Source organism: Pseudorca crassidens, chromosome 10 (genome assembly GCF_039906515.1).
Source record: "Pseudorca crassidens isolate mPseCra1 chromosome 10, mPseCra1.hap1, whole genome shotgun sequence".
In the NCBI taxonomy this organism is placed as follows: domain Eukaryota; kingdom Metazoa; phylum Chordata; class Mammalia; order Artiodactyla; family Delphinidae; genus Pseudorca; species Pseudorca crassidens.
Genome location: NC_090305.1, coordinates 76,618,847 through 76,645,666, shown reverse-complemented (window position 1 = coordinate 76,645,666; position 26,820 = coordinate 76,618,847). Strand labels below are relative to the sequence as shown.

At 46.5% G+C, this 26,820-nt stretch overlaps 1 protein-coding gene across 6 annotated transcripts in view; it reads left to right on the top strand.

Moving 5' to 3' along the window:
* Nucleotides 1–14,890, top strand: part of FAM107A (family with sequence similarity 107 member A) — a 78,350-nt gene extending 63,460 nt beyond the window's left edge. For 5 of the 6 annotated variants that reach the window (XM_067754972.1, XM_067754968.1, XM_067754969.1 and 2 more), the window contains 3 exons: nt 9,793–9,967; nt 11,789–11,945; nt 12,430–14,890. In XM_067754972.1, coding sequence (XP_067611073.1) covers nt 9,798–9,967; nt 11,789–11,945; nt 12,430–12,537 — 435 coding nt within the window. In that variant the 5' untranslated portion in view covers nt 9,793–9,797 and the 3' untranslated portion in view covers nt 12,538–14,890. The remainder of the gene's footprint in view (nt 1–9,792; nt 9,968–11,788; nt 11,946–12,429) is intronic. The other variant, XR_010947090.1, reaches the window with a different exon arrangement.
* The last annotated feature ends 11,930 nt before the right edge of the window (nt 14,891–26,820 follow it).

The window sequence follows — 26,820 nt, the reverse complement described above, 5'->3', positions numbered from 1 at the left end:
ATTATTCCCACTGTAAAGGGGCTCAGAGAGGTTAAGCTATTTGCCCAACATCACATAGCTAGGAAGGGGGTACCATGATGATTCAAACACAGTCTGACGCCTCCAAAACATCTGCCTAAACCACTCTGCTTTACTGCCTCATGTGTCATTTGTTATAACTGATGCCATCAAAGACAAAACCAGAACCACCAGGGCAGGGGAAAGGCAGATGAAGGGGACACTAAGCCTTAGCTTAGGGTCCCATAGCCATCCTCAGGATGAACTGGGACCTGGGTCTCCATCAGCACTACTTCCCTTCTGTCTCTCCTTATTGCTCTCCTGTGGCCAGCAGGGCGCCAGTGTTTGGTTTCAAAGTTGCCACCCTAGCATTAGCCACATAGTTCATCAGCCCCAGTGGCCTGATGAACTCACCCTGGGAGAAATTAGTGATCCTAGCTGAGCCTTGTCTGGCACTGGGCTGACATGTGTGGAGCCTCTGGGGAGGAGCTGTAGGACCTCCAGGGTCATCAGAAGAGCCATGTGCCTCTTGGCAATCTGTATGTTTTCTTTGGAGAAATGTCTATTTATGTCTTCTGCCCATTTTTTGATTGGCTTGTTTGTTTTTCTGATATTGAGCTGCATGGGCTGTTTGTAAATTCTGGAGATTAATCCCTTATCAGTTGCATCGTTTGCAAATGTTTTCTCCCATTCTGTGGGTTGTCTTTTCGTTTTGTTTATGGTTTGCTTTGTTGTGCAAAAGCTTTTAACTTTAATTAGGTCCCATTTGTTTGTTTTTGTTGTCATTACTCTAAAAGACGGATTGAAAAAGATATTGCTATGATTTATGTCAAAGAGTGTTCTGCCTATGTTTTCCTGTAAGAGTTATAGTATCTAGTCTTACCTTTAGCTCTTTAATGCATTTTGAGTTTATTTTTGTGTATGGTATTAGGGAGTATTCTAATTTCATTCTTTTACAGGTAGCTGTCCAGTTTTCCCAGCACTATTTATTAATGTCTTTTTGCCATTGTAAATTCTTGCCTCCTTTGTTGTAGATTAGTTGACCATATGTATGTGGGTTTATTTCTGGGCCTTCTGTCATGTTCCATTGATCTATATTTGTTTTTGTGCCAGTACCATGCTGTTTTAATTATTGTAGGCTTGTAGTATAGTCTGATCATGGAGTCTGATTCCTCCAGCTCAACTTTTCTTTCTCAGGATTTCTTAGGCTGTTTGGGGTCTTTTGTGTTTCGATATAAATTTTAGAATTTTTTGTTCCAGTTTGGTGAAAAATGCTATTAGTAATTTGATAGGGATTGCACTGAATTTGTAAATTGCCATGGGTGGGAATGTTAATTTCTCTTTCTGATCTTTCGTTGTTAGTGTACAGATGCAAGAGATTTCTGTGCATTATTTTTTTTTTTTTGCGGTACACCGGCCTCCCACCGCCGTGGCCCCTCCCGTCGCAGAGCACAGGCTCCGGACACGCAGGCCCAGCGGCCATGGCTCATGGGCCCAGGCGCCCCACGGCACGTGGGATCCTCCCGGACTGGGCACAAACCCGTGCCCCCCACATCGGCAGGCACACTCCCAACCACTGCGCCACCAGGGAAGCCCTGTGCATTAATTTTGTATCCTGAAACTTTACTGAATTTATTGATGACTTCTAGTAGTTTTCTGGTAGCATCTTTAGGACTTTCTGTGTAGAGTCTCATGTCACCTTGCAAACAGTAACACTTTTACTTCTTTTCCAATTTGGATTTCTTTTATTTCTTTTTCTTTTCTGATTGCCACAGCTAGGACTTCCAAAACTATGTTAACTAAAAGTGGTGAGAGTGGACATCCTTGTCTTGTTCCTGATCTTAGAGGAAATGCTTTCAGTTTTTCACCACTGAGAATGATGCTTGCTGTGGGTTTGTCATATATGGCCTTTGTTACGTTGAGGGAGGTTCCCTCTGTGCCCACTTTCTAGAGAGGTTTTTATCATAAATGGGTGTTGAATTTTGTCAAAAGCTTTTTCTGCATCTATTGAGATGATCATATGTTTTTTATTCTTCAGTTTGTTAATGTTGGTGTATCACACTGATTATTTTCAGATACTGAAGAACCCTTGCATCCCTGGGATAAAACCAACTTGATCAAGGTGTATGATCCTTTTAATGTGTTATTGGATTCAGTTTGCTAGTATTTTGTTGAGGATTTTTATGTCTATGTTCATCAGTGATATTGGCCTGTAATTTTCTTTTTTTGGGATATCTTTGGTTTTGGCATCAGGGTGATGGTGGCCTTGTAGAATGAGCTTGGGAGTGTTCCTTCCTCTGCAGCTTTCTGGAAGAGTTTCAGAAGGATAGGTGTTAGCTCTTCTCTAAATGTTTGATAGAATTCGCCTGTGAAGCCATCTGGTCCTAGACTTTTGTTTGTTGGAAGATTTTTAATCACAGCTTCAATTTCAGTACTTGTGATTGGTCTGTTCATATTTTCTATTTCTTCCTGGTTCAATCTTGGAAGGTTGTACCTTTCTAAGAATTTGTCCATTTCTTCTAAGTTGTCCATTTTGTTGGTATATAGTTGCTTGTAGTAGTCCCTTATGATCCTTTGTATTTCTGTGGTGTCAGTTGTAACTTCTCCTTATTGATTTCTAATTTTATTGATTTGAGTCTTCTCCCTTTTTTTCTTGATGAGTCTGGCTAAAGGTTTGTAAGTTTTGTTTATCTTCTCAAAGAACCAGCTTTTGGTTTCATTGATCTTTTCTATTGTTTTCTTTATCTCTATTTCATTTATTTCTGCTCTGATGTTTATGATTTCTTTCCTTCTACTAACTTTGGGTTTTGTTTGTTCTTCTTTCTTTAGTTGCTTTAGGTGTAAGGTTAGGTTGTTTATTTGAGATTTTTCCTGTTTCTTGAGGTAGGACTGTATTGCTATAAACATCCCTTTTAGAACTGCTTTTGCTGTATCCCATAGGTTTTGGATCGTCATGTTTTCATTGTCATTTGTCTCTAGGTATTTTTTTATTTCCTCTTTAATTTCTTCAGTGATCAATTGATTATTTAGTAACATATTGTTTAGCCTCCATGTGTTTATGTTTTTTACAGTTTTTTCCCTGTAATTGATTTCTAATACAATAATTAGATTTCTAATTTATTAGAATGATTTCTAATTTCATAGCATTACAGTTGGAAAACCTGCTTGATATAATTTCATTTTCTTAAAATACCAAGGATTGATTTGTGATCCAAGATGTGATCTATCCTGGAGAATGTTCCGTGTGCACTTGAGAAGAAAGTGTATTCTACTGCTTTCGGATGGAAAGCCCTATATATGTCAATTAAGTCTAGCTGATCTAATGTGTCATTTAAGGCCTGTGTGTCCTTATTAATTTTCTGTCTGGATGATACATCCATTTGTTTAAGTGGGGTATTAAAGCCCCCTGCTATTATCGTATTACTGTTGATTTCCCCATTTATGGCTGTTAGCATTTGCCTTATATATTGAGGTGCTCATAAATTGGGTGCATATACATTTACAATTGTTATATCTTCTTTTTGGAGTGATCCCTTGATCATTATGTAGTGTCCTTCCTTGTCTCTTGTAACACTCTTTATTTTAAAGTCTATTTTGTCTGATATGAGTACTGCTACTCCAGCTTTCTTTTGATTTCCATTTGCATGGAATGTCTTTTTCCATCCCCTCATTTTCAGTCTGTATGTGTCCCTAGATCTGAAGTGGGTCTCTTGTAGACAGCATATATACGGGTCTTGTTTTTGTATCCATTCAGCCAGTCTGTGTCTTTTGGTTGGAGCATTTAATCCATTTACATTTAAGGTAATTATTAATATGTATGTTCTTATTACCATTTTCTTAATTGTTTTGGGTTTGTTTTTGTAGGTCTTTTTTTCTTCCCTTCTTTTGTTCTCTTGTGGTTTGATGACCATCTTGAGTGTTGTGTTTGGGTTGCTTTTTTGTGTGTGTGTGTATTATAGTTTTTTGGTTTGCATTTCCCATGAGGTTTTGATAAAGCAGTCTATATATACACATACATACACACGAGGTTGTTTTAAGTTGCTGGTCTCTTAATTTCAAATGTAATTCCCATTTCCTGCATTTGTACTCTCTTGTCACAGTTACTGGTTTTGATATCATACTTGTATATAGATGATTTCCTGCTTTTACTGTATTTTTGCCTTTACCATTGAGCTTTCCCATTTGTGATTTTCTTTTTTTAGTTGTGGCCTCTCTCCCCTACCCCCAGAGAAGTTCCTCTAGCATTTGTTGTAATGCTGGTTTCGTGGTGCTGAATTCTCTTAACTTGTCTGTAAAGCTTTTGATTTCTCCGTCAAATCTGAATGAGAGCCTTGCTGGGTAGAGTTTTCTTGGCTGTGGGCTCTTCCCTTTCATCACTTTAAATACATCCTGCCACTCCCTCTGGGCTGTAGAGTTTATTAGTATCAACTGATAATGTTATGGGAATTCCTTTGTGTGGCATTTGTTGCTTTTCCCAATATTTTTTCTTTGTATTTAATTTTTGTTACTTTGATTAATATGTGTCTCGGCATGTTCCTCCTTGGGTTTATCCTGTGTGGAACTCTATGCACTTCCTGGACTTGGGTATTTCCTTTCCCATGTTAGGGAAGTTTTCGACTATAATCTCTTCAGATATTTCCTCTGGCCCTTTCTCTTTTTCTTCTTCTTGGACCCCTATAATTTGAATGTTGTTGCATTTAATGTTGTCCCAGAGGCCTCTGAGACTTTCCTCATTTCTTTTCATTCTTTATTCTGTTCTGTGGCAGTGATTTCCTCCATTGTGTCTTCCAGCTCACTTATCTGGTCTTCTGCCTCAGTTATTCTGCTATTGATTCCTTCTAGTGTATTTTTCATTTCACTTACTGTGTTGTCATCACGGATTGTTCTTTAGTTCTAGGTCTTTTTTAAACATTTCTTGTATCTTCTTGATCTGTGCCTCCATTCTTTTTCCAAGATCTTGGATCATCTTTACTGTCATTACTCTGAATTCTTTTTCAGGTAGATTGCCTATCTCCTCTTCATTTAGTTCTTATAGGTTTTTATCTTGCACCTTCATCTGCAACATATTTCTTTATTGTCTCATTTTGTCTAACTTACTGTGTTTGTGGTCTCCTTTATGCAGGCTGCAGGATCATAGTTCCTCTTGCTTCTGGTGTCTGCCCCCTGGTTGGTGAGGTTGGTCCTGAGGCTTGTGCCATTATCCCCTTGATAGGGGGTTTGACTGGTGTTCTGGTGACCAGAGCCTGCCCTGGCTATTGCGTGAGGCCTCCCCTTTGCTCTGTGGTTGTCACTGCCCTGTCAGGGGCAGAGTCTGCTCCCTAGTTGTTGGAGTAGAGGCCCGTAAATCTGTTTCTTAGCTGTGTCTCTGATCTGCAGTGTGAGGTGAATGGGACTGGAGAACTCCCAATGGTAGAGAAGCCACTGCGTAGTCCTCCTCTGGAGCTGTTCACCTGTGAACGTGCTCTGTTGTGTCCCCTTTCGCCTGTTGTACAGGCTCACAAAGTACACTTGCTGGCACTGCTCTCGGTCCCACCTTAACTGCGGGTATGCCAGCAATTGGCCTGTTGACTCTTAGACGTTGTTTTCACCAGGCCACTGGTGCAGGCCCACTGAGGTCAGGTCCCAGGACTGCAGTAGTCGTGCACCTGGACCCGCGGTGGGAGCTGTGGAGGCAGCTCAGACTCTGGCCTGGCCCAGCCCCCAAGTGTACGTGCCCACAGAGCCCACAGCTGCTAAAGTCAGACCCGTCCCAGCTGCAGGAGCCCTTGCTGTCCTTTCTGATGTTTCGCAGGTGCTGAATTTAGGAAGCCGTCAGTGAACGTGTATCTGCATGGTTCACACAGCCACGAGGAGAGATTTCAGCTCTTCTTCCTTAGTCACAGGGCCCCTGGCCCCTTAGTCACACAGCGCTCAGCTGTGGTTTCAGCACGGCCTCTGTGTGTGTCCCCCCCACCAGAGTCCGCTCCAGAGTGTGCCGCAGCACACGAGCCCATCGGGCAGGAAGGAGCTGAGGCAGCGCTCAGGGAGAGCAGGCTGCCCAGGGCAGGAGCTCCTCAGTCCTATCCCCTCAGGCTGTCTTCTCATGGCCAACAGCAGTCCCCTCCCTAGGTCTGCTCTCCAAACCCCACGTTCCAGCCCCCGTGAGCACCGGTGGACACCTATCTCAGGCTGGGGCATGCAGGGCTGTGGCACAGACCATCTGTGTAGGTCTCTCCCTGTCCTGACAGCCACAGACTGGTTGCTGGGCTCTCCTCCGAGCCCCCAAGGCTCCCCTTCTGTCCCAGCTGATCTCCCTGCCGGTGAGGGGCCTTCCCCAGATGCAGCAACCTCTCCTCACCTTCAGCTCCCCACCAGGGGCACAGGTCCCATCCTGCTTCCTCTCCTCTTCCTTTTCCCTTCTTCTTTTGTTTGTCCTACCCGGTTATGTGGGGATCTTTCTTATCCTTTTAGGTGTCTGGGGTCCTCTGCTAGTGTTCATCAGGTGCTCTGTGAGACTTGTTCCATTTGTAGATGTATTCTTTTTTTTTTGCAGTACACGGGCCTCTCCCGTTGTGGAGCACAGGCTCCAGACGCGCAGGCTCAGTGGCCATGGCTCATGGGCCCAGCTGCTCCGTGGCATATGTGGGATCCTCCCAGACCGGGGCACGAACCCACGTCCCCTGCATCGGCAGGCGGAGTCCCAACTACTGCGCCACCAGGGAAGCCCTGTACGTGTATTCTTGATGTGTCTGTGGGGAGAGATGAATTCCATGGCCTCCTCTGCCATCTTGGAAAGTCCTCTCCCATGATGTGATGTGACATCCGGCAGCTCCAAATATCTGAGTCTCGGTCGCCACCCAGGATGCTGGTACAGTCACCCAGCATTCTTTTGTTGACGGTTGTTCAGCAGTTAGTTGTGACTTTGGTGTTTCCATGAGAGGAGGTGAGCTCATGTCCTTCTACTCTGCCATCTTATCTCCACCCCCTTGGGGAGTTTTTTAAAATCCCAAAGGCCAAGCTGTCTCCCAGGCCAATTAAATCAGAATCCCAGGGTAGGACTCAGACATTGGTATTTTTTAAACTCCCTCTGATGATGTCAGTACGCAGCCAGGGTTAAAATCCACTGATTTAACTAGTACAGTTTTTAAGGAGAATGCTCCATCCAAGACTAGAAGTTGGATATTTTAATCGTGCTTATTAATAACGGCTAACGAGGTGGCCCCACTCAGTTTCATCTATAGGAGTGAGGCCCTGGCCCCCCAATTCCCTGAGCAGGCTCCTTGCGATTTGCAATCATTTATTTTTGTTGGTTTGTGTACATGTTTGCTGTCTGCCTCCCTAGCAGAATGTCAGCTCTGTGGGAGTGGGAGCCTTGCCTGTTTAGTTCATCTCTGTCTACCACCATACCTGGCAGATTATAGAAACTCTAACATATGGTAGGATGAATGAATAATTGTATGATTGTGTACTTTCTCAATGGCCATTCCTGTTATGCAGGAGCTCTTGGTTTTGTGGACCTGTTTTGTATCTGGCCACACTTGAATTTTCTCATTAGTTCCAAGAGCTTTTCTGTTAATCCATTTGGGAATTCTGGGTGCATATAGTGATATCTTATGCAAATATTAATTCTGCCCTCTCCTTTCCTAAAGTTATATAATTTATTTCTGTTTCCTAACTCATTGCTTTGGCAACATACAGTTAGTTGTTTTAAAGATGGTGTGACTGATAAAAAAATTCTGAAGCTTTGGAAGGTTTGGGGGCACACAGGAATTAAGGGCAGGACGACTAGCCAAGGAGCTGAAGCAATTAGTGTGGTGTGATAATGGGCTGGGAAAGATGAGAGCTGAGCACATAGGAAGAAAAGAGTGTAGCTAAGAATTACTCAGATAAAGGACTGGTGAGACTTGGTAATGGGAAAAGGCAGTGGAAGGGGGAAACATTCCCCAAACTCCAATCTGAATCAAGATATTCTAACACACTGGCTCCCAAACAACTTAATCTCAGACTAAGAAAATATCCACATTTTTAAAGGAGGAGGGAGTTGATATAGCCAACTGTTTGTTTTTAACTAACTACTAAACCCTACCACAATCATTTTTTAAGGACCAAAAAATTAAGAAAGATATAACCTGAAAAACAAATAGCCTTCTGAAAAAAGAAAATTAATTAGAATTCTCATTTTAGAAGTTTTGAGAATGGGAATTCAAGAAAGAAAATTAGCAACCATGTCTCTAGGCTCTGACACTTAATTATTATATTTTGGATGTAGCAAAATTAACACTTTTCTCAGTTTACACAGCATCTTTACAAATGGGGTCTCAATCCTCCTCACAGCACCCGGCAGTAGGTAATAAGAGAAATGCCAAACGTGTCTGGTGTGCTACCATTTGCAAAGCATCATCTCCCCTTTGATGCCCACATTCCCTAACATGTCACCTTGCAATCTGCACCCCATCAAACCCCCTCCTCCTGTGTTTTCCAGCCCCACTGACCTATTACCCACTTCCAGGTTCTTGCACAGACCACCATCCCTGTCTAGTTTACTTGGAGAACTCCTGTTCATCAAGCAGAAAATGGCTTTCATCCTCTTCCCAGTGGGAGGAAAGAAGTGAGGGTCTGTCCACAGGCAACATGGTGGTTGGTGGTTTTTAAGAGGGGGACTAGAGCCTGACGTATGCAGTGGGAACACAGCCCCTCAGTTGCATCATGGAAACCACATGCCTTAAAGCACTGGTTCCCCAAGACCAACCTCCCTGAGCATCAGTTTTCTCATCTGTACAACCTCAAAGCTTTTATTTTAAATTGCCAACAAATATTTATTGAGTGTCTACTATATAACAGACCAGACACTGCCAACGCCTAGCGTATAGTAGAGGCTCAACCTCAGAAAAGTGGGACTCATGAAGGGAGCAGAGCCAAGGCCTAAATTTTCACTCTAAATACTACATGCAGCTAATGGCCAGTCTGTGTCACCCTCTTGAGACTTTTTCTTAAAAATCCCCACCCTCGGGCTTCCCGGGTGGCTCAGTGGTTGAGAGTCCACCTGCCGATGCAGGGGACACGGGTTCGGGCCCCGGTCCAGGAAAATCCCACATGCTGGGGAGCAGCTGGGCCCGTGAGCCAGGGCCGCTGAGCCTGCACGTCCGGAGCCTGTGCTCCGCAACGGGAGAGGCCACGACAATGAGAGGCCCGCGTACCGCAAAAAAAAAAAAAAAAATCCCCACTCCCACTCTCACCCCTTTGTAAGTAGACATGGCAGTCCTGGGATTTCATACCCTCCTCTTTGGTCTGGAGAAAGTGAAAAGCTGGACATGTCCATGAGGAAATTTGGAACTACAGACAGGGAAGTTGGACAATAAGGGGTGATATTTTCTTTTGATCACTGCATTTATCCAAATTATCCTTAACAAGTACATATTGCTCTTTTTAAATACCTTTTCTTTTTCTGATACAAGCTCAATGAGAAACAGAATTCCTTTTATAGGAGGGAAAAGTTTTTTTTCAAAGTCAGGCCAAAAACATTTGCATGCGTCAACCCATATACTTTGTGACCCCACTTTTAGGGGTCAAGAAAAGTAGCACTTTTCTAAACCCCACTTTACAGCCATCATCTCCAGTCCTTACAACCCTGTGCACAGGCTCAATTATCTTCATTTCACAAATGAGGAAACCAAGGCTCGGAAAGGCAAGTCGCTTGCCCAGGGCCGCACAGTGAGCTGAGATCCATCTAACACCAAAACCCTTGCCCTTCAGCTGTGCCCAGAATGGGTGAGACTGTGGGCCCAGCTCTGACCAACTCCCCTGTCACTTCTACAGCCTCCATGTACTCGGAGATCCAGAGGGAGCGGGCGGACATCGGAGGCGTGATGGCCCGGCAAGAATACAGAGAGTGGAACCCGGAGCTCATCAAGCCCAAGAAGCTGCTGAACCCCGTGAAGGCCTCCCGGAGCCACCAGGAGCTGCACCGAGAGCTGCTCATGAATCACAGGAGGTGGGAGTGGAGTTCGGCTGCCTAGTCTGGCAAGCACCCCCTCAGGCCTGCTGAGGCGCGGGGAGGTGCCCCTCACGAAAGGCAGGCCTGGTAGTCATCCTGGGGCTCCTAGAGGCTGAGGAGGTCAAAGGGCGCCCCACATGGTCACCAGCAGACACTGGGAAGGTCCAAAGGCCCTGTTCTCCCACCCAGCTACCTACCTGTAGCTGCCCTCCAGGTGCATTTACCATGTGCGAGGCACCGTGCCCAGACTTGGGGCTACAAGAAGGAATGGGACCCAGTTCCTGCCCTCACAGAGGAGATAGATGCATACCAGGTGGTAGGATGGGTGCTTGGATGGGGCCATAAATGGGCCTGCGACCCCAGAGGAGCCGCCAGGCAGTGTTCCAAGATACTATCACTTCCTCCATGAGGTCAAGGCCCGAAGGGTGGGCACAAGTCAGCCAGCTTAGGAGGGGGACACTGGCCGGTAGAAGCAAGTATGTTCCCAGCAGATGGATAAGCATGTGCGAACGGACAGGAGACGAGTAGCTCAGAGTGGCTGGAGCAAAGATTTGTAAGGTAGGCCAGAAGAGACATGTGGACCTGTGAAGGGTCTCAAGCAGGGGTGTCACAGTCGTGGAGGGGGTATGAGTGGAGCAAGGAGGCCAGGAGCATGCAATGAGCAAGGCAGGCTTGGGGCATCAGGGCTGGGACTGGATTATTGAGAGAGATTGTGGGGAAGGGGAGAGGGAGGCTGAGCTTTCCGGCCCTCCGAGGCCAGAGCACCAGGACGAAGGCCGCAGTGCCTTTGAAGCTCCCTCTACTGGCCGTTTTTGGTATTGGCGCTGGCTGTGATTTTCATTCTTGTTTTCAGTTGTGCGCAACATCCCTTCCTCAGATCTCACTTTGCCTCCTCCGTGTTGTGCCCACCCCCTCCTCTTAGTCACAGCAGTCTCTCTGTATCCACAGAGGGTGGGTTCCGGAACCCCCCACAGAACCCCAAATCCACAGATGCTCCAGTCCCTTATGTATTTAAAATGGCCTAGTACAGCCAGCCCTCCGTATCCCCGGAGTCAGCCAACCACCGATCTGATCCGCGGAAACAAAGCGCTGACTGTGTATTATGAGTATTTTCTCAGGTTGCCTTTTAGAGTCATCCCGTTTAAAATCACCACAATTAAACAAAAGCCTAAAGACAAATCAGGGGAAATATTTGCAATATAAATGATAAAAATACATATGTACCTCTTATAAATTCATAAGGAAAAAATGATAGGTATGGTTAGGTCGCAAAAGAAGAAATGCAAGTAGCTGGCAAACATCTCCAAGGCTGGTCCATGTGACTAGCAATCAAAGAAACAAAGGAAAACCAGATATTTTTTGCCTACCAGATTCTCAAATACAAAAAGATCGGATAGTGACAATAGGGAGAAACAGATGCTCTTGTATACTGTTGACGGAAGTATAAAGTGGATAATCTTTTCTAAGGAACAAGATGGGAATATGTATCCAAAATCTTTTAAAAGCGCCTGACCCAGCAGCTCTACCTCTAGAAACTCATCCTGAGAAAATAACCAGTAATATCATAAAACCTGGCCTCTGAACTTAGACAGGCGTAGGTGCAAATCCTCCTTCGGTCCCTTCATAGCGGTGACTTGGACACGTGTCTTAAATCCTAGGAGCCTTCCCTGTATAACAGGACAGTAATGGTTTCACCTCCCCGGGCTAGCAGGAGGATTGCACGATGTAATGGTATAGGTTGATGTCTGTGCAGGGTGTAGCCCTGGGTGGGGAGAAGTTGGGGGGTCTCCTAACAACCACCTCCTCCCGCCACCCCAGGGGCCTGGGCGTGGACAGCAAGCCGGAGCTGCAGCGTGTCCTGGAGCACCGCCGGCGGAACCAGCTCATCAAGAAGAAGAAGGAGGAACTGGAGGCCAAGCGCTTGCAGTGCCCCTTTGAGCAGGAGCTCCTGAAACGGCAGCAGAGGCTGAGCCAGGTGGGTGCCCCCAGACCCGGCCCACGCCTCCTCCAAGACTGTCCTGGCCCAGGGAGGAGCTCCGCATGCGGCCACAGCTGACCACGAGGTTGAGCAAAATGGGGACTGCACCAGGAGTCCACCCCTGGCCTGAGTCCTCACTCTGCCACTCCCTTTGCTGCGTGACTTTGGGCCAGTGGCTTCCTCTCTCTGAACCTCAGTTTCCTCATGGGCCCAATGTATTGCATGCTGATTCTGATTGCCTTCTCTCAACTGCCCCGTGAGCTCGGTGGAGTTCCCATTTTAGAAACGAGGTTAGCAATCTGAACCAGGCTTCACGGGGAGAACAGTCTCATGCTCTGTTCCCCCCAGCTACCAGGCTGGGGGCAAAACTGATCCCCATTCTGTTTCCCCAGAGAGGACCCTTGGTCCAAACCCAGTGGCTTTTAAGAATGGGAATTCCCCTAGCCCACCCACTTCACATCTCTGTTTCTCTCTCCTTCAGCTGGAAAAACCACCAGAAAAGGAAGAGGACCATGCCCCCGAATTTATTAAAGTCAGGGAAAACCTGCGGAGAATCACCACCCTGACCCGTGAAGAGAGAGCGCTTTAGAGCCAGCTGCTGGAGCTCCAGCGCCCCCTGCAGCCCGCCCCTGGTCCCCACACCTTCCTGCAGCCCTGCTGTAGCCGGCAGCCCTGGGCCCCTGGTCTTGACACGTCTGTGATGGTCACACTCGCTTCTGTAAAATGCGTTGTCTCAGAGGGCCGCCCTCCCCCCAACCCCCCGAAGATGGGGGCTCCTGAGCTCCCAGCCTTTTCGTTCTGAGTACTCATCCCTCCTGCTCCAAGAAGAAGCCACTGCTGGGAAAACTTTCACCAGGCACTTCTCCCTGAGGGGGCTTCTGAGCTCTGCCAAGATTTTTCTGGCAGAGTTGAGAAGGGACAGGGGCATCTCTGGCTGGACAGGCCGTCCGTTCTGCCCAGGCCCCATGGGGCCCTGCTTCTCTGGGCAGCCCAGCTCCCAGGTCTCCAAGAACTTCCCTGCCTGGGGTGGTCTCTGCAGCCCGGTGTGGGGCAGCTCAGCAGAGCATCCCGGGATGCCGGCTCTGCAAGCCGCCTGAGGGGAGGACGGGTCTGTCTAACGACGACAGCTTCTTTCTCAGACTCTGCCAGCCTTTCCCCACCCCCATGCCTTTATCTTCTCCTCTCCACAGCCCCACCCTCTCCAGGCCCTGTAACCACACCTAGCCAGGGCTGCAGCCCTTCCGCTACTGGACGGCTAGAACAGTGCTTCTCAAACTTCACAGTGCCTATAAATTACTGGGGATCTTGCTAAAAGACCGGCTTTTGGGTCAGTGTATTTGGGGTGCGGGCTGAGATTCTCATTGCTAAGAAGCTCCTAGACTGCTGGGCTGAGGCCCACACTGTACCCGGCAAGGCTGGAGCGTCCAGGGGTGGTCAATGAGGCCATCTCTGCCCCACAGCGCCCACGGCCCTCTGCCCTGGAGATTCCCACCTGCCACCACAGCCCCCAAGGGCTCCTTATTTTCCACCCACCCCAGGGACCTCAGGCCTGGGAAGGCTCTTGCCTAGCAAATTGTGTTATGTGACCAGAAATGTATGTAATCGCCAATCTGCATTTCTTACCACACTGATGCAATTCTAGCCAAAGACTCCCACAAAACTTTTCTTTTAAACCTTTTCCCGAAGGCTATGAAGAGCAAATTATAACGTGATTTCCAATAGGCTTCTGAAAATATAAAAAACGGTTTGAAGACCCTACAGCCACCCTTCCAAACCGGTCCCGTTGAGTCCCCATTTCCAGCCTCTGCACCTGGGACCCACCCCTATTTGGTTTCCATCACCTGGGCCAGCTTCAGTGAATTCACCCATTCTTCCTCAAAACGCCCTTCCCAACGCGAGACCAAATGTTTCAACCTTTTGCTCCTATCCCATATTTAAAGATTTAGAGACTAAACCGGGCCTGTTTCTTTTTCCCCTGAAGTCCCTGCCTCTGGCTTTGTAAACCCATCATTCAAGGTAGCAGGGCAGTGCTAGAAAAGCATTTCCTTTCACACCCCAAGACTGGCACAGAGCTACCAGAAAGAGCTACCGCTGGGATGCCCTTTGATACTTGGACCAAAGGTGGGAGGAAAGGGATCATCCTGGTCTTAGGCCTAACTGGGTGGCTGGAGAGGGACTAAAGACATCATCCTTTTCCTGTGGGGGGGCGGCGGCTCTAAAAGTCTCTCAAATGTGACAGTCTCAGTGAGAAGATGGTAATACTGTTTTAAATGTCTGCCAGGTGAGAGAATGCTAAAAATGCACAGTCCCTAAATAAAGACCACCCCTTCCCCAAAGAAGCTGTCCCCTGTGTGGTGTTCAGACAGGAAAAGCAAGACTGAGTATCTAGGATGAAGTAGGCCCCTCCAAGGGAACGCTTGGGATTTCACTCTGTGGGCCCCATCGGTGCTCCACAGAGGTGGCAAGTCATGGAGACAAAGCCCCAGAAGTAGAAGGAAACTCAACTACCATGTCGTCCATGGAGCCATGGCGGACACCCTTGATCACTCCCCAGTGGTCAGCCCCAACTCCTTCTCTCCAGCCATCTCCCATTGTAGAGGCTGTAAATACAGAGTCTCACTGTTACAGCCTCCTTTACAGCTTGGGGTGACCATGTGACCAGGTATGGCCAGTGAAATTTAAGACAAAGTCTGCAGGGGCTCCTAGGAAAGCTTATGTTTTTCTGATAAAAGAGACAGACTGGGTAACAACTCCCTGCTCCTCCCTTCTTCCTACCTTGATGATGGGATGCCTGGAGCCACAGCAGCCATCTTGCTACAATGAGAAAATGGCCAAGAGAATTTTAGAAACATTGACCTGTCATCACCTGACCAAGCCAATGCCAGCAGCCGTCCTCCTCCAGAATTCTTGTAAATAAAAATAAAACCCTCTTGTTTAAGCCATTGCTGGTTGTTCTCTGTTCCCTGCAGCCAAAAGCATTCCTAGCTGACACAGAAGGCCAACCCTGCTGCCCAGAATTACCTGCAGACTGTACTGAAAAGCCAAATTCCTCTTTGCCATCAGAAACCTACTGGATCAGGATCCCCAGCAACAGTGCCTGGTATCTGTTTGTCTACACTTTTTCCATATAGCCTACACGGCACCAGTCTGAGAACCGGTATTTGGGCATCGCTAATTCACACGTCATTCAGTAAGCATTTTTTGAGTGTCTGCTCTGTGCCAGGAAACATGCCATGTGCTGGGGGCACAGTGAGAAATAAAACATCGGGATTATTGCAGTGGCCTCCTCCTACTGTTCTCCCTGCTTCTGCCCCTGCCCCCTACAGCCTATTCTCAACAGAGCAGTCAAAATGTTAAGGTGTTAAAAATCCTGTTAACATCTAAGGCAGATCTGTCACTCGTCTGGCTCCCAATAGAGTCGTTCCTGTGACCGAGAAGGTCCTATACGTCCAGCTCTCTTAACCTCGGCCCTACTTCCCACTGCTCTCCTCTTCCTCACGCAGCTCCAGCCAGCCCAGCCTCACACCCACCAGGCATGTGCCCCCCGCCCCCCAGCCTTTTCACCTGCTATTTCCTGGCCGGGAGTGTTCTTCCCTCACAGAGCCGCACAGTTCACTCCCTCGCTTTCTTCAGGTCTTTTTCATGCTCTTTCTAAACCAGGTCCCCTTGGTCGCCCCTCCTAAAATCTCAGCATCACCTACACTCTTCCTATCCCTTCTTTCCCTGCCTTATTTTTCCTCCCTACCACTTATCACCGTCTAACATATATTTTACTTATTTATCTTGTGTGTCTCTCCTAACGATAATGTCAGCTCTATGAGGGCAGAGATTTTTGTCTGTCTTGTTTACGGCTGAATCCTAAATGGCCTTCCTCCTTCCTCCTTCCCTGCCAGCAAGTGGCCTAGCCTGTGCCATGCTGGCATCTAGGCCCCAGGGAAAAGAGTCCCAGCCCCATCCCACTCAGGTTTTGAGAAAAGGCATTTGGCCACTTGGGGCATAGGGCACGTAGCAAGTGCTTACTAAATGTTTGTTGAATGAATGAGTGAATGAGAAACCCCTTCTCCCTCTTCTTCTTTCTGCAATACATCCAGCCTCTTCCCAGGTTCAGCCCCTCTCATCACCATCACTCACTTGAATCCTTCCTCCACAATGTCGACCCTGGCCCAGAGGTGTCAATTTGGTCCAGAAGCTTTCCTTTGGCTTCTTGGGCTTTTGTCAGTATTCCTGGGCCCTACTAGCACTTGTGCCTTCAGAACTCGTATTGGAGCTGCATGGCTCCTCCACACCACCTTCCAGGCATCCAGAGAGTTAGCTCATCCCTGAAGGCAGCGGTCAGGCCATCACCCAGTCCTGGAGACCCTGGAGAAGGACAAGGCTGCAGCAGTAGCTCTGATGGCAGACCCTGCCCTAAATGGGAGCCGACAGCAGCAAGCCCTGTTCTCACTGAGGCCACACTCTCACACCCAGCAGACCACAAGTCCTGAGGCCACACTCTCACACCCAACAGACCACAAGTCCTGGTCTGGGTGTGGAGACACCCTCTTCAAAGGCAAACCAGCACTAAATACAAAACCTGGGAGAGAGACAGAAGAACTCAGGAGAAGGGACGCTCCCTCCCTGGTTCTGCAGTGTGTGCTCCAAGGGAGCTTTTGCAGGCCAACCTCACCGCACTTGAGATTATCCAAATTCCAAGCCTCATGAAAAGAGGGACCCCTTCTGACTCTGCTGATCTTTACCACTCCCAGCCAGGACGGACTCTGCACATAGTAGGTGTTCAAAAAAGTTGTGAATGGGTATCAGTAATGATCACTGCATTTATGGAGAGCCAGCAATGTCACCACTCATAACAATTTGGTATCATCCTCCCCATTTTGCAGATGAAGAAACCAAGGCTCGGGTAAACTAAAGGACTTGCCAGAAATCACAAAACAATTCCTGGGGAGAGATGAGGTTCACACAGAGCCGTCTGTCGGCAAAGCCTACATCTTTTCCACCAGAGCCAGGCTGTGCTCTTAGAAAGGGCTCCTAGGGGGTCCCTATGCCATCCTAACCTTTTGACACAAGATTCAGGAACCTATCTCACCTTCCTTTTGTCCATCTGAACTTGAGAGATTTGGCTAACATAAACATAGATGCAGGCCATCATAGACTGACATGAGTCCTGGGGTGAGGAATATCTACACACTATAGACATGGCCCCATCCCCAATATCACACCCCCACCCCCAAAGCCAACCAGTCTCTGGGGCCAACGAACGGGTTAAGATCTACCATCACGGGGACTTCCCTGGTGGCACAGTGGTTAAGAATCCGCCTTCCAATGCCGGGGACACGGGTTCGAGCCCTGGTCCAGGAAGATCCCACATGCCGCGGAGCAACTAAGCCCATGCACCACAACTACTGAGCCTGCGCTCTAGAGCCCACAAGCCACAACTACAGAGCCCGTGTGCCACAACTACTGAAGCCCGTGTGCCTAGAGCCCATGTTCCACAACAGAGAAGCCCCTGCAATGGGAAGCCCGTGCACCACAGCGAAGAGTAGTCCCTGCTCGCCACAACTAGAGAAAGCCCGCATGCAGCACCGAAGACCCAACGCAACCAAAAATAAATTAATTAATTTTAAAAAATTAACTAATTTTTAAAATCTACCATCACAGCCTGCCCCCTTGCAGAACTGTACCTGCGGCTGAGCAGTGGCCTAAACCATTTGATGTTCCATTGCTCCCAAAGACCCATCAAACCCAACCACGCTGCTCCCACCAGGGCCTTGTTTTACGGTGCCCCCTTTTGCTGGGCCTCATGAGAACAGAGCCCCTACATCCCAGCGGTTGCTGTCCTCATCTCAGCCCGTCACAGTTATTTGAGTTGATGATCGGCTGGCACTCGCCCAGAGAGGACACGGGGCTGGGCTTGTTTTCCAAATCTGGCCCTCTCAGTAAGTGTGCCCATCCACTTCCCAGAAAGGACCTGTAAAGAGAGATGAGCAGGATTGCCCAGGGAGGGACCCTGGCAACTCTCCTGGGCTGTCTGGCAACAGCTAAGCTAGCTGGGGTTCCCCGTTCCAAGGAAGGGCTTCCCATGGGACCAAGGCAGCTAGCTCACGCTTTTGTGTGCCTGAACTAAACTGTTCATTTCCCCCTGCAAGGTCAGTCCCAGGCCCTTAAAGAGTTAATTCTGGGCCTGGATCTGGATTCAAGCCCCACCTCTGCCAATCGCTCCTTGTCACAAGTCTGGGCAACTTGCTGAACGACATTCTCCACATCCGTGACATAGGTGATGACATCTGCTCTTACCGAACATTTAGCGTCTGTGCCAGGGACTGGCCTAAACACTTTGTATGAATTCTCTCGTTTCAGCCCCCAGGACTGTCATTACCTCCATTTTACAGATGGAGCATCTGAGGTTTAAAGAGGCAAAGCTACTGCCCAAAAGCACACAGCCAGCAGGTGGCAAAAGCGAGATGTGAACTCACATCCACCTGGCCGGAGCCTGCGCGTTTATATTGGCGTATCTGCATTTGCTGATGGAGGCTCAGGAGAAAGTTTTGCAAAGCACCCACATTAAAGCCTTCCCATCTGTTGCCGGAAATATTCTGCACGCCTGCTGAGGCCAAATGGCCATCTACCTTCCTCCTTCCTCCTTCTCTGCCAGCAGGTGGCCCGGCCCAAGCTAATCTGGTAAGGCAGAGTGGGCCCCAGGGACATTCACGGCTTTGAGAGAAGCCAGTGGCCAAATGGGACACAGGAGTCCACATGCCTGCTCTTGGCCCAGGAAGCTCAGGGAAGGAGCAGGAAGGAGAGAAACACACATTAAGCACCTACTATATGCCTGGTAGGTCCTGGAACATGAGAGAACAGACACAGAGCACCTAGCCCAGGGCCTGGCACATTTCAAGGGATGAAAGTTCCCTCTCCCCACCTCTCTCTCCCCTTGTTAGGATATCGTGACAGGTAGCACAGCATGGCTGTTAAGAGCCCAGGCCACAAAGTCAGGCAGACTTTAGACTTGGGGGTTGGGTAGGGGATCTGGCTCTGCCACTCACCAGATGGGTGACCTTCGAAAAGTTACTTAACATCTCTGAGTTTCTCATCTGTTAAACGAAGGTTCCAATAGTACCAGCCTTACAGACTGTTGAGGGCTGAATTAACAAATATAAAATATTTGTTAGGCACAGGCACATGGCCAGCACTCAGTAAAAGTTAATTATTGTTTTCCCTTTCCTTGGTAGTTTCATTCTGTCATATCTGTCACTGCGGACCCCTCCAAGCTCTATTTCCACTCATTTACTTCTCTTAGTCCCTAAGCTTGTCTGGCATCCACCCCTCCCTCATGGCTGGCCACCCCAAGACACTCTGCTCTTCTCCCAGTCCCTTTTGTGGGGGAGGTGTCGCCCATACCTTCTCACACCCCAACCTAAATTGACGGACATTCTGAAAACAACACCTCACCAGTACTCCTCAAAGTATCAAGGTCATAAAGACACAGAAAGACTGAGGAACTGTACCAATTGGAGGAGACAGGACAATTAAATGCAGTGTGGGATCCTGGAATGGATCCTGAACCAGGAAAAAGATATTAGTGGGAAAACTGGCAAAGCTCAATGTGCAGTAAATGACTAACTCTGCAGGATTTCAAACCCTGCACGTTCCAAAGAAAGCACTGGCCCTTGATAGCTCCTGGGAGCTAACCTCTAAACTCTTAGAATATCCTGCCTGAAAAGAGTACCTCTGTCCACCTGGGCCCTTGGGCCACGCCAGGCAGTTTACACCAACAATGTGATGTACGTGGGGTCACGGGTCATGCTGTATCAGTGTGGCTTCTGGAGCGGCTGGAGACTGAGTAACTAAGGTCAGCCACACCAGCATCCCAGGGCTCTATGACTCACGCCCTATAACCCTGGACGCCAAGGCTGGGGTGAGCTTCCCTGGTTATAGGTACAGTGTGCGTGTTGCCACACAGGGAGAATTAAATGCTGTCCATACAACTCCACTGGGAGAGGACGGACAACTGGAAGGTCGTGCCCGGTCTCTCCTGGACTCCACCTTCTATGTCTTTTCCTTTGCTGATTCTAATCTGTATCCTTTCGCAGTGATAAACCATGATCATGAGTGTATCAGCTTTTCTGAGTTCTGTGAGTACTTCAGGCAAGTCACTGAACCTGAAGTTCATCTTGGGGACCTTCCAACACACTCAAATAAGTTCTGAAGATTAGTTAATAGTAGTATGTCATGATAATTTCTTGCTCTCACTAACCGCACCACAGTTATGTAAGATGTCAACACTGGAGGTGGCTGGGTGAAAGGCGTACAGAAACTACTACTATTTTTTGCAACCTTCTGAAAGTCTAAAGTTATTTTGAAATAGAAAGTCAAAAACAAAGAATAGGAAGACATGAGATGATAAGTGTTAAAGCTGAGTGTTAGGTACTTGTGGAATCATTATATTGCTCTCTCCAGATTTGGACAGGTTTTCAATTTTTCGTAATAAAAAAAAAATTAAACTAGAGGATTCAATAGTTTGGTACAACAAACTGAAATGATCATATCCAAAAACATGTAAAGCAGAGTCAGCACCAAAGTTGATAAAGAAATTATTTAAACACAGAATTTACCAAACATTGAAGGAACCTGCACCCTGCCCTCCCCATGCAGCAGTGGCTTGAGCACCCCAAGCCCAGCCTACACTGTGGAGCTGCCAAGCCACAACCTGGCCAGGCGAGTGTACAGTGTCCTGCCCTGCCCACCCCATGTAGCAGCTCCAGCCCTGCCACATGAGGGAAACTCCCTTGAGTGGCTGGTACTGGTGGCCAGAGGGACTGTGCATCTGGGCCCCACGAATCATCTCCTACACAAGAACACTCCTTCAAGACTGGGAGAGGTAGCTGTTTTGCCTAATACATATAGACAAACACATATAGTCAGGCAAAATGAGAAGACAAAGGAACATGTTCCAAACCAAAGAACAAGATAAAGCCCCCCAAAAAAGATCTTAATAAAATGGAGGTAAACAAACTATCTGATAAACAGTTTAAAGTAATAATCATAAAGATGCTCACCGGGACTTCCCTGGTGGCGCAATGGTTAAGAATCCGCCTGCCAGTTTAGGGGACATGGGTTTGATCCCTGGTCTGGGAAGATCCCACATGCCGCGGAGCAACTAAGCTCATGCGCCACAACTACTGAGCCCACGAGCCACAACTACTGAGCCCGTGTGCCACAACTACTGAGCCCACGTGCTGCAACTACTGAAGCCCATGAAAACTATAAGACACTGATGACAGACATTGAAGAAGACACAAATAAATGAAAAAATATTCCATGTTCATAGGTTGGAATAATTATTGATAATATTATTAAAATGTCCATACTACCCAAAGCAATCTACAGATTCAATGCAATCGCTATCAAAATTCCAATGGCATATTTCACAGAACTAGAACAAATAATTCTAAAATGTGTATGAAACCAAAAAAGATCCCAAATAGTCAAAACAATCTTGAGAAAGAACAAAGCTGGAGGTATCACACTTTCTGATTTCAAACTATACTATAAAGCTATAGTAATCAAAACTGCATGGTACTGGCATGAAAACATACACACAGGTCAATGCAACAGAATTGAGAGCCCAGAAATAAACTCACACATATATGGACAATTAATTTACAACAAAGGAGCAAAGAACACACAATGGAGAAAGGACTGTCTCTTCATTATGGTGTTGGGAAAACTGGACAGCCATATCAAGAGAATGAAACGAGACCACTATCTTACATACAAAAAACTTAACTCAAAGTGGATTAAAGAATTGAATGTGAGATCTGAAACCATAAAATTCCTATAAGGAAACATAGGTGGTAACCTTCTTAATATCAGTCTTAGCGATGTTTCTGTGGATCTGACTCCAAAGGCAAGGGAAACAAAAGCAAAAATAAACAAATGGGACTTCATCAAACTGAAAACCTTCTGCACAGTGAAGAAAACTATCAACAAAACGAAAAGGCCATCTAACTGAATGGGAGAAGATATTTGCAAATCATATATTCAACAAAGGGTTATATTCAAAATAGATAAAGGACTCATAAAACTCAACAACAACAAAACAAACAACCTGATTTAAAAATGGGCAAAGGACTTGAATAGACACTTTTCCAAAGAAGACATACAGATGGCCAACAGACACATGAAAAGATGGTCAACATCACTAATTATTAGGGAAATGCAAATAAAAGCCACAATGAGATATCACCTCACACCTGTTAGAATGGCCATCATCAAGAAGTCAAGAAATAACAAGTACTGGAGAGGGTGTGGAAAAAAGGGAACCTTCACACACTGTTGGTCATATTGTAAATTGGTGCAGCCATTATGGAAAACAGTATGGAGATTCCTCAAAAAATTAAGGATACAACTACCATATGATCTAGCTATTGCACTTCTGGGTATTTATCTGAAGAACACAAAAACACTAATTTGAGAAGATATATGCACCACCATGTTCACTGCAGCATTATTTACAATAGCTAAGATATGGGAGACAACCTAGGTGTCCATGGATGGATGAATGGATAATGAAAATGTGGTATATCTATATACAATAAAATACTACTCACCCATAAAAAAGAAGGAAATCCTGGCATTTGTGGAAACATGGATAGACCTTGAGGGTATATACTAAGTGAAATAAGTCAGAAGGACAAAGACAAATACCATATGATTTCACTCATAAGTGGAATCTAAAACAAAACATGAAACAAACAAACCTACAGATTCAGAGAACAGGTCAGTGGTTACCAGAAGGGTAGGGGGCTGCAGGGGTGAGCAAAGGGGTAAAGGGGGTTAACTGTATAGTGACTGATGGTAACTAGACTTTTGGGGGTGGTCACTTTGTAGTGTACACAGATGTCAAATTATTATATTGTACACTTGAAACATATAATAAAATACACAGTTAAAAAAATCAAGAGCTTTATCTCAAGACAATCAATATGTGGAAACTATGGCAGAGAGAAATTAAGTAATTTCCCATAGTCAGTAATAGCATAAATCCTGGGCAGAGCCAGGCTGGAACCCAGAACTTTCCCCTCCAAACAGCAGGGTAAAGGCCACCTTCCCTGAAGCCACCACCTTGTGTATGGCCATTGCCAACAGCAGCAGGAGACCCAAGGGTCCAGGCCCCCCAGTCCCAGCAGGACCTGCTAGGTGATGTCTCAGAGTTTGGATCCCGCCCCTTCCTCAGGACACAAGCTGGGCGCTACCTTGGGGATATGGTGGACAGCTGTGAGGCCCCTCAGTGAGCAAACACTCCACATTACAGATAGGGAAGCAGAGACCCAAGAGGGGAGGGCGCCTGCCCAGAGTCAGCACACCTCAGAAGTCCTGCCAGGACAGGAGGCCTGCGTCTCCTGATTTCTTTTCCAACCTTGCACAAATGGGTTAAGAGACAGTCTTTACCATCCAAAGACCTGGTTCAAATTCCAGCTCTGTAATCTACTTATTGTGCAAACCTGGGCAAGCGACAACACCTCTCTTAACTTGTCTCCTCCCCTGCAAAATGGGGAGCTGCATCCTACTTTCCAGTGTTGTTATGCAAGGGAAGTGAGGGAACCTATGAACACCCCACCCCACTCACCGAGGCCAGGTTCCCCTCTGGGTCCCACTCAAAGCAGTGCCCAACCCACTGCAGATACTCCAAAAATATCTGTCCAGGGAATGATGGCTAGGGGTGTACAAATACTAATGCTAAGCATGAATAAGACAAGCCAAATTTTAGAGCAGAAACATGGGGAGAGAGGAAAATCGTTCACATTACAAAGCAATTCTTCCACTGAAGAAACATGTGAGGGGAGCCTTTTAAGCTGCTGGGATATTAACAGCTTGAGTTCCTGAAGGGCACAAGATGGCAGGAGCCATCAGGAAGGACCAGGAGAGGCAGCAGAAAGGTCAGGATCACTTTGGAAACGTAGCTGGGTATACAGCCTTTTTAGTCCCAGAGGAATCCAGCTTTGAGATTAGAGGACTGGGTATCAGGTCGGGGCATGCACGTAAGTACAAACAGGGTGGACATGTGCATGTGCACACACACACATACACACCAACCCTCACCTTTTAAAAAAGTGTCATAAACAAATAGGACCTAATTAAACTTAAAGCTTTTGCACAGCAAAGGAGACCATAAACAAAACTGAAAGACAACCTATGGAATGGGAGAAAATATTTGCAAACAATGCAACCAACAAGGGATTAATTTCCAAAATAAACAAACAGCTCATACAACTCAACGTCGAAAAAACAAACAACCCAATCAAAATGTGGGCAGAAGACCTAAATACACATTTCTCCAAAAAAGGGATACAGATGGCCAACAGGCACTGGAAAACATGCTTGACATTGCTAATTATTAAGGAAATGCAAACCAAAACCACAATGAGGTACCACCTCATGATAGTCAGAATGGCCATCATCAAAAAGACTACAAATAATAAACGCTGGAGAGGGTGTGGAGAAAAAGGAACCTTCTTACACTGTTGGTGGGAATGTAAATTGGTGCAGCCACATGGAGAACAGTCTGGAGGTTCCTTAAAAAACTAAAAACAGAGTTACCATATGATCCCGCAATCCCACTCCTGGGCATATATCCGGAGAAAACTGTAATTTGAAAAGATACATGCACCCCAGTGTTCACAGCAGCACTATTTACAATAGCCAAGACATGGAAGCAACCTAAATGTCCCTTCACAGATGAGTGGATAAAGAGGGTGTGGTACATATATACAATGGAATATTACTCAGCCTTAAAAAGTAATGAAATAATGCCATTTGCAGCAACATGGATGGACCTAGAGATTATCATACTAAGTGAAGTCAGAAAGAGAAAGACAAATATCATGATATCACTTATATGTGGAAACTAAAAAAAAAAAAAAGATACAAATGAACTTATTTACAAAACAGAAATAGACTCACACACATAGAAGACAAACTTATGGTTACCAAAGGGGAAAGAGGGGGAGGGATAAATTAGGAGTATGGGATTAACATAAACACACTACTATATATTAAATAGATAACCAACAAGTGTTTACTGTATAGCACAGGGAACTATATTCAATATTTTTAATAATCTATAACGGAAAAGAATCTGAAAAAGAATAGATTTATATATATATACACACACACACATACATATATATATGTATAACTGAATCACTTTGCTGTAACCTGAAACTAACACAACATTGTAAATCAACTATACTTCAATTAAAAGAGTAAATAAATAAAGGGAAAAAATTCAAGCAGAAAAGAGTCAATACCAAATAAAAAAAAAAAAGTGCCAAAATTCCACAGTCCTTCCCCAAGCATGGCCACGCCCTTGGGATAGAGAATCCTGATGGCTCCTGCCAACCTTTGTTTATTCATTCATCCACCAAATACTTGCTGAGCGCCTACCCCGGGCCAGGCCCTAGGCTGGGGCTGGGGCTGGGACCGCATTGGTGACCAAGAACAACACAGTTCTTGCTTTCACCGGTGATTTAGACAAAAACCAATAATTAAAGAAAAAAATAGCCACCACTGTTGTGGGCATACCAAGGGTGTGTTGTCTCTTTCTACCACCACTTGTGACACCAAACGTGTAGTCTTCCCACTCCAGCAACAAGCAATTCTCTGATTCCCCAACACTGGATGTCCCACATTCAATTCTGACACTAAGTCTTGGAGTTAGCGCAGATCCCCACAGGTTTAGGGCTCAGTCCTACAAGACTCCCCCAACTTCAGACAACAATTGCAAATCTCAGTACTTCTGACCTACCAGCTATAAATTCAGGGGTTCCCATAACCCCCGCCCCAGCTTCAATAATTTGCCAGAATGACTCACAGAAGTCAGGGAAGCACTTCACTTGCATTTGCCGGTTTATTAGAAAGGACACAACTCAGGAACAGCCATTGGGAGGGATGCATAGGACAAGATATGGCTGGGAGGCCACCCTCCCAGCACCTCTATGTGTTCACCAACTCAGAAGCTCCCCAAACCCCACTGTTTAGGGATTTTTATCGAGGCTTCATTATGTAGGTATAATTGATTAAATCATTGACCACTGGTGATTAACTCAATCTCCAGCATCTCTCCTTCCCCGGAGGCTGGGGGCGGGGGAGGGGGGGAGAACTGAAAGTTCCAACCCTCGAATTAAGGCTTGGTCTTCCTGGCAACAAGCCCCCATCTCGAAGCTATGTGTGGGCCCCCAGCCACAGACAAAAAAGACAGTCTTATCACTCAGCAGATTACAAGGATTTTTTTTTTTAGAAGCTCTGTGCCAGGAACCAGGGATAAAGACCAAATCTATACATTTTATTATACCATAAAGTGCAAAAGTTTGGAGCTAAGAAGGCAAGGCCAGGAGCTTCTAATCCAGACTGGGGTGACTTCCCAAAAGAGTGTGACATTGTAGTGAGACGAAAAGACACAGGAGCTGGACAGGTAAAGCGGGAAGGCCCTGGGGACTTCGGTAGCAGGAAGAGAGGGCAAGAAGGTTTTAAGTTCAAAAAAGTTCTAAGTTCATTAGAAGTGGCTGTGAGTATCCGGCTAGGTTTTCCTGCCCATTCCTACTGTGATGATCTGTCTCTCCAGCAGCCCCCCTGACCCCAGCCTGGAAGGTTCCCAAGGGCAGGGGACTAGTATAGCTTTGTTTTCTGTGGTTCGGGCTTCCTGCTGTGCCCCAGTGCTTAGATCACTGTGGACATTCAAAAATAAATATTGACGCGTAACCAAATCAGTGCATCCTGTGCGACCCAAACCCTCACACACCTGCCCACAGAACTCTCACCAGCACCCTGCCACACAGAGCGGGAAATTCTACCATTAAACATCACTCCTGGGAAT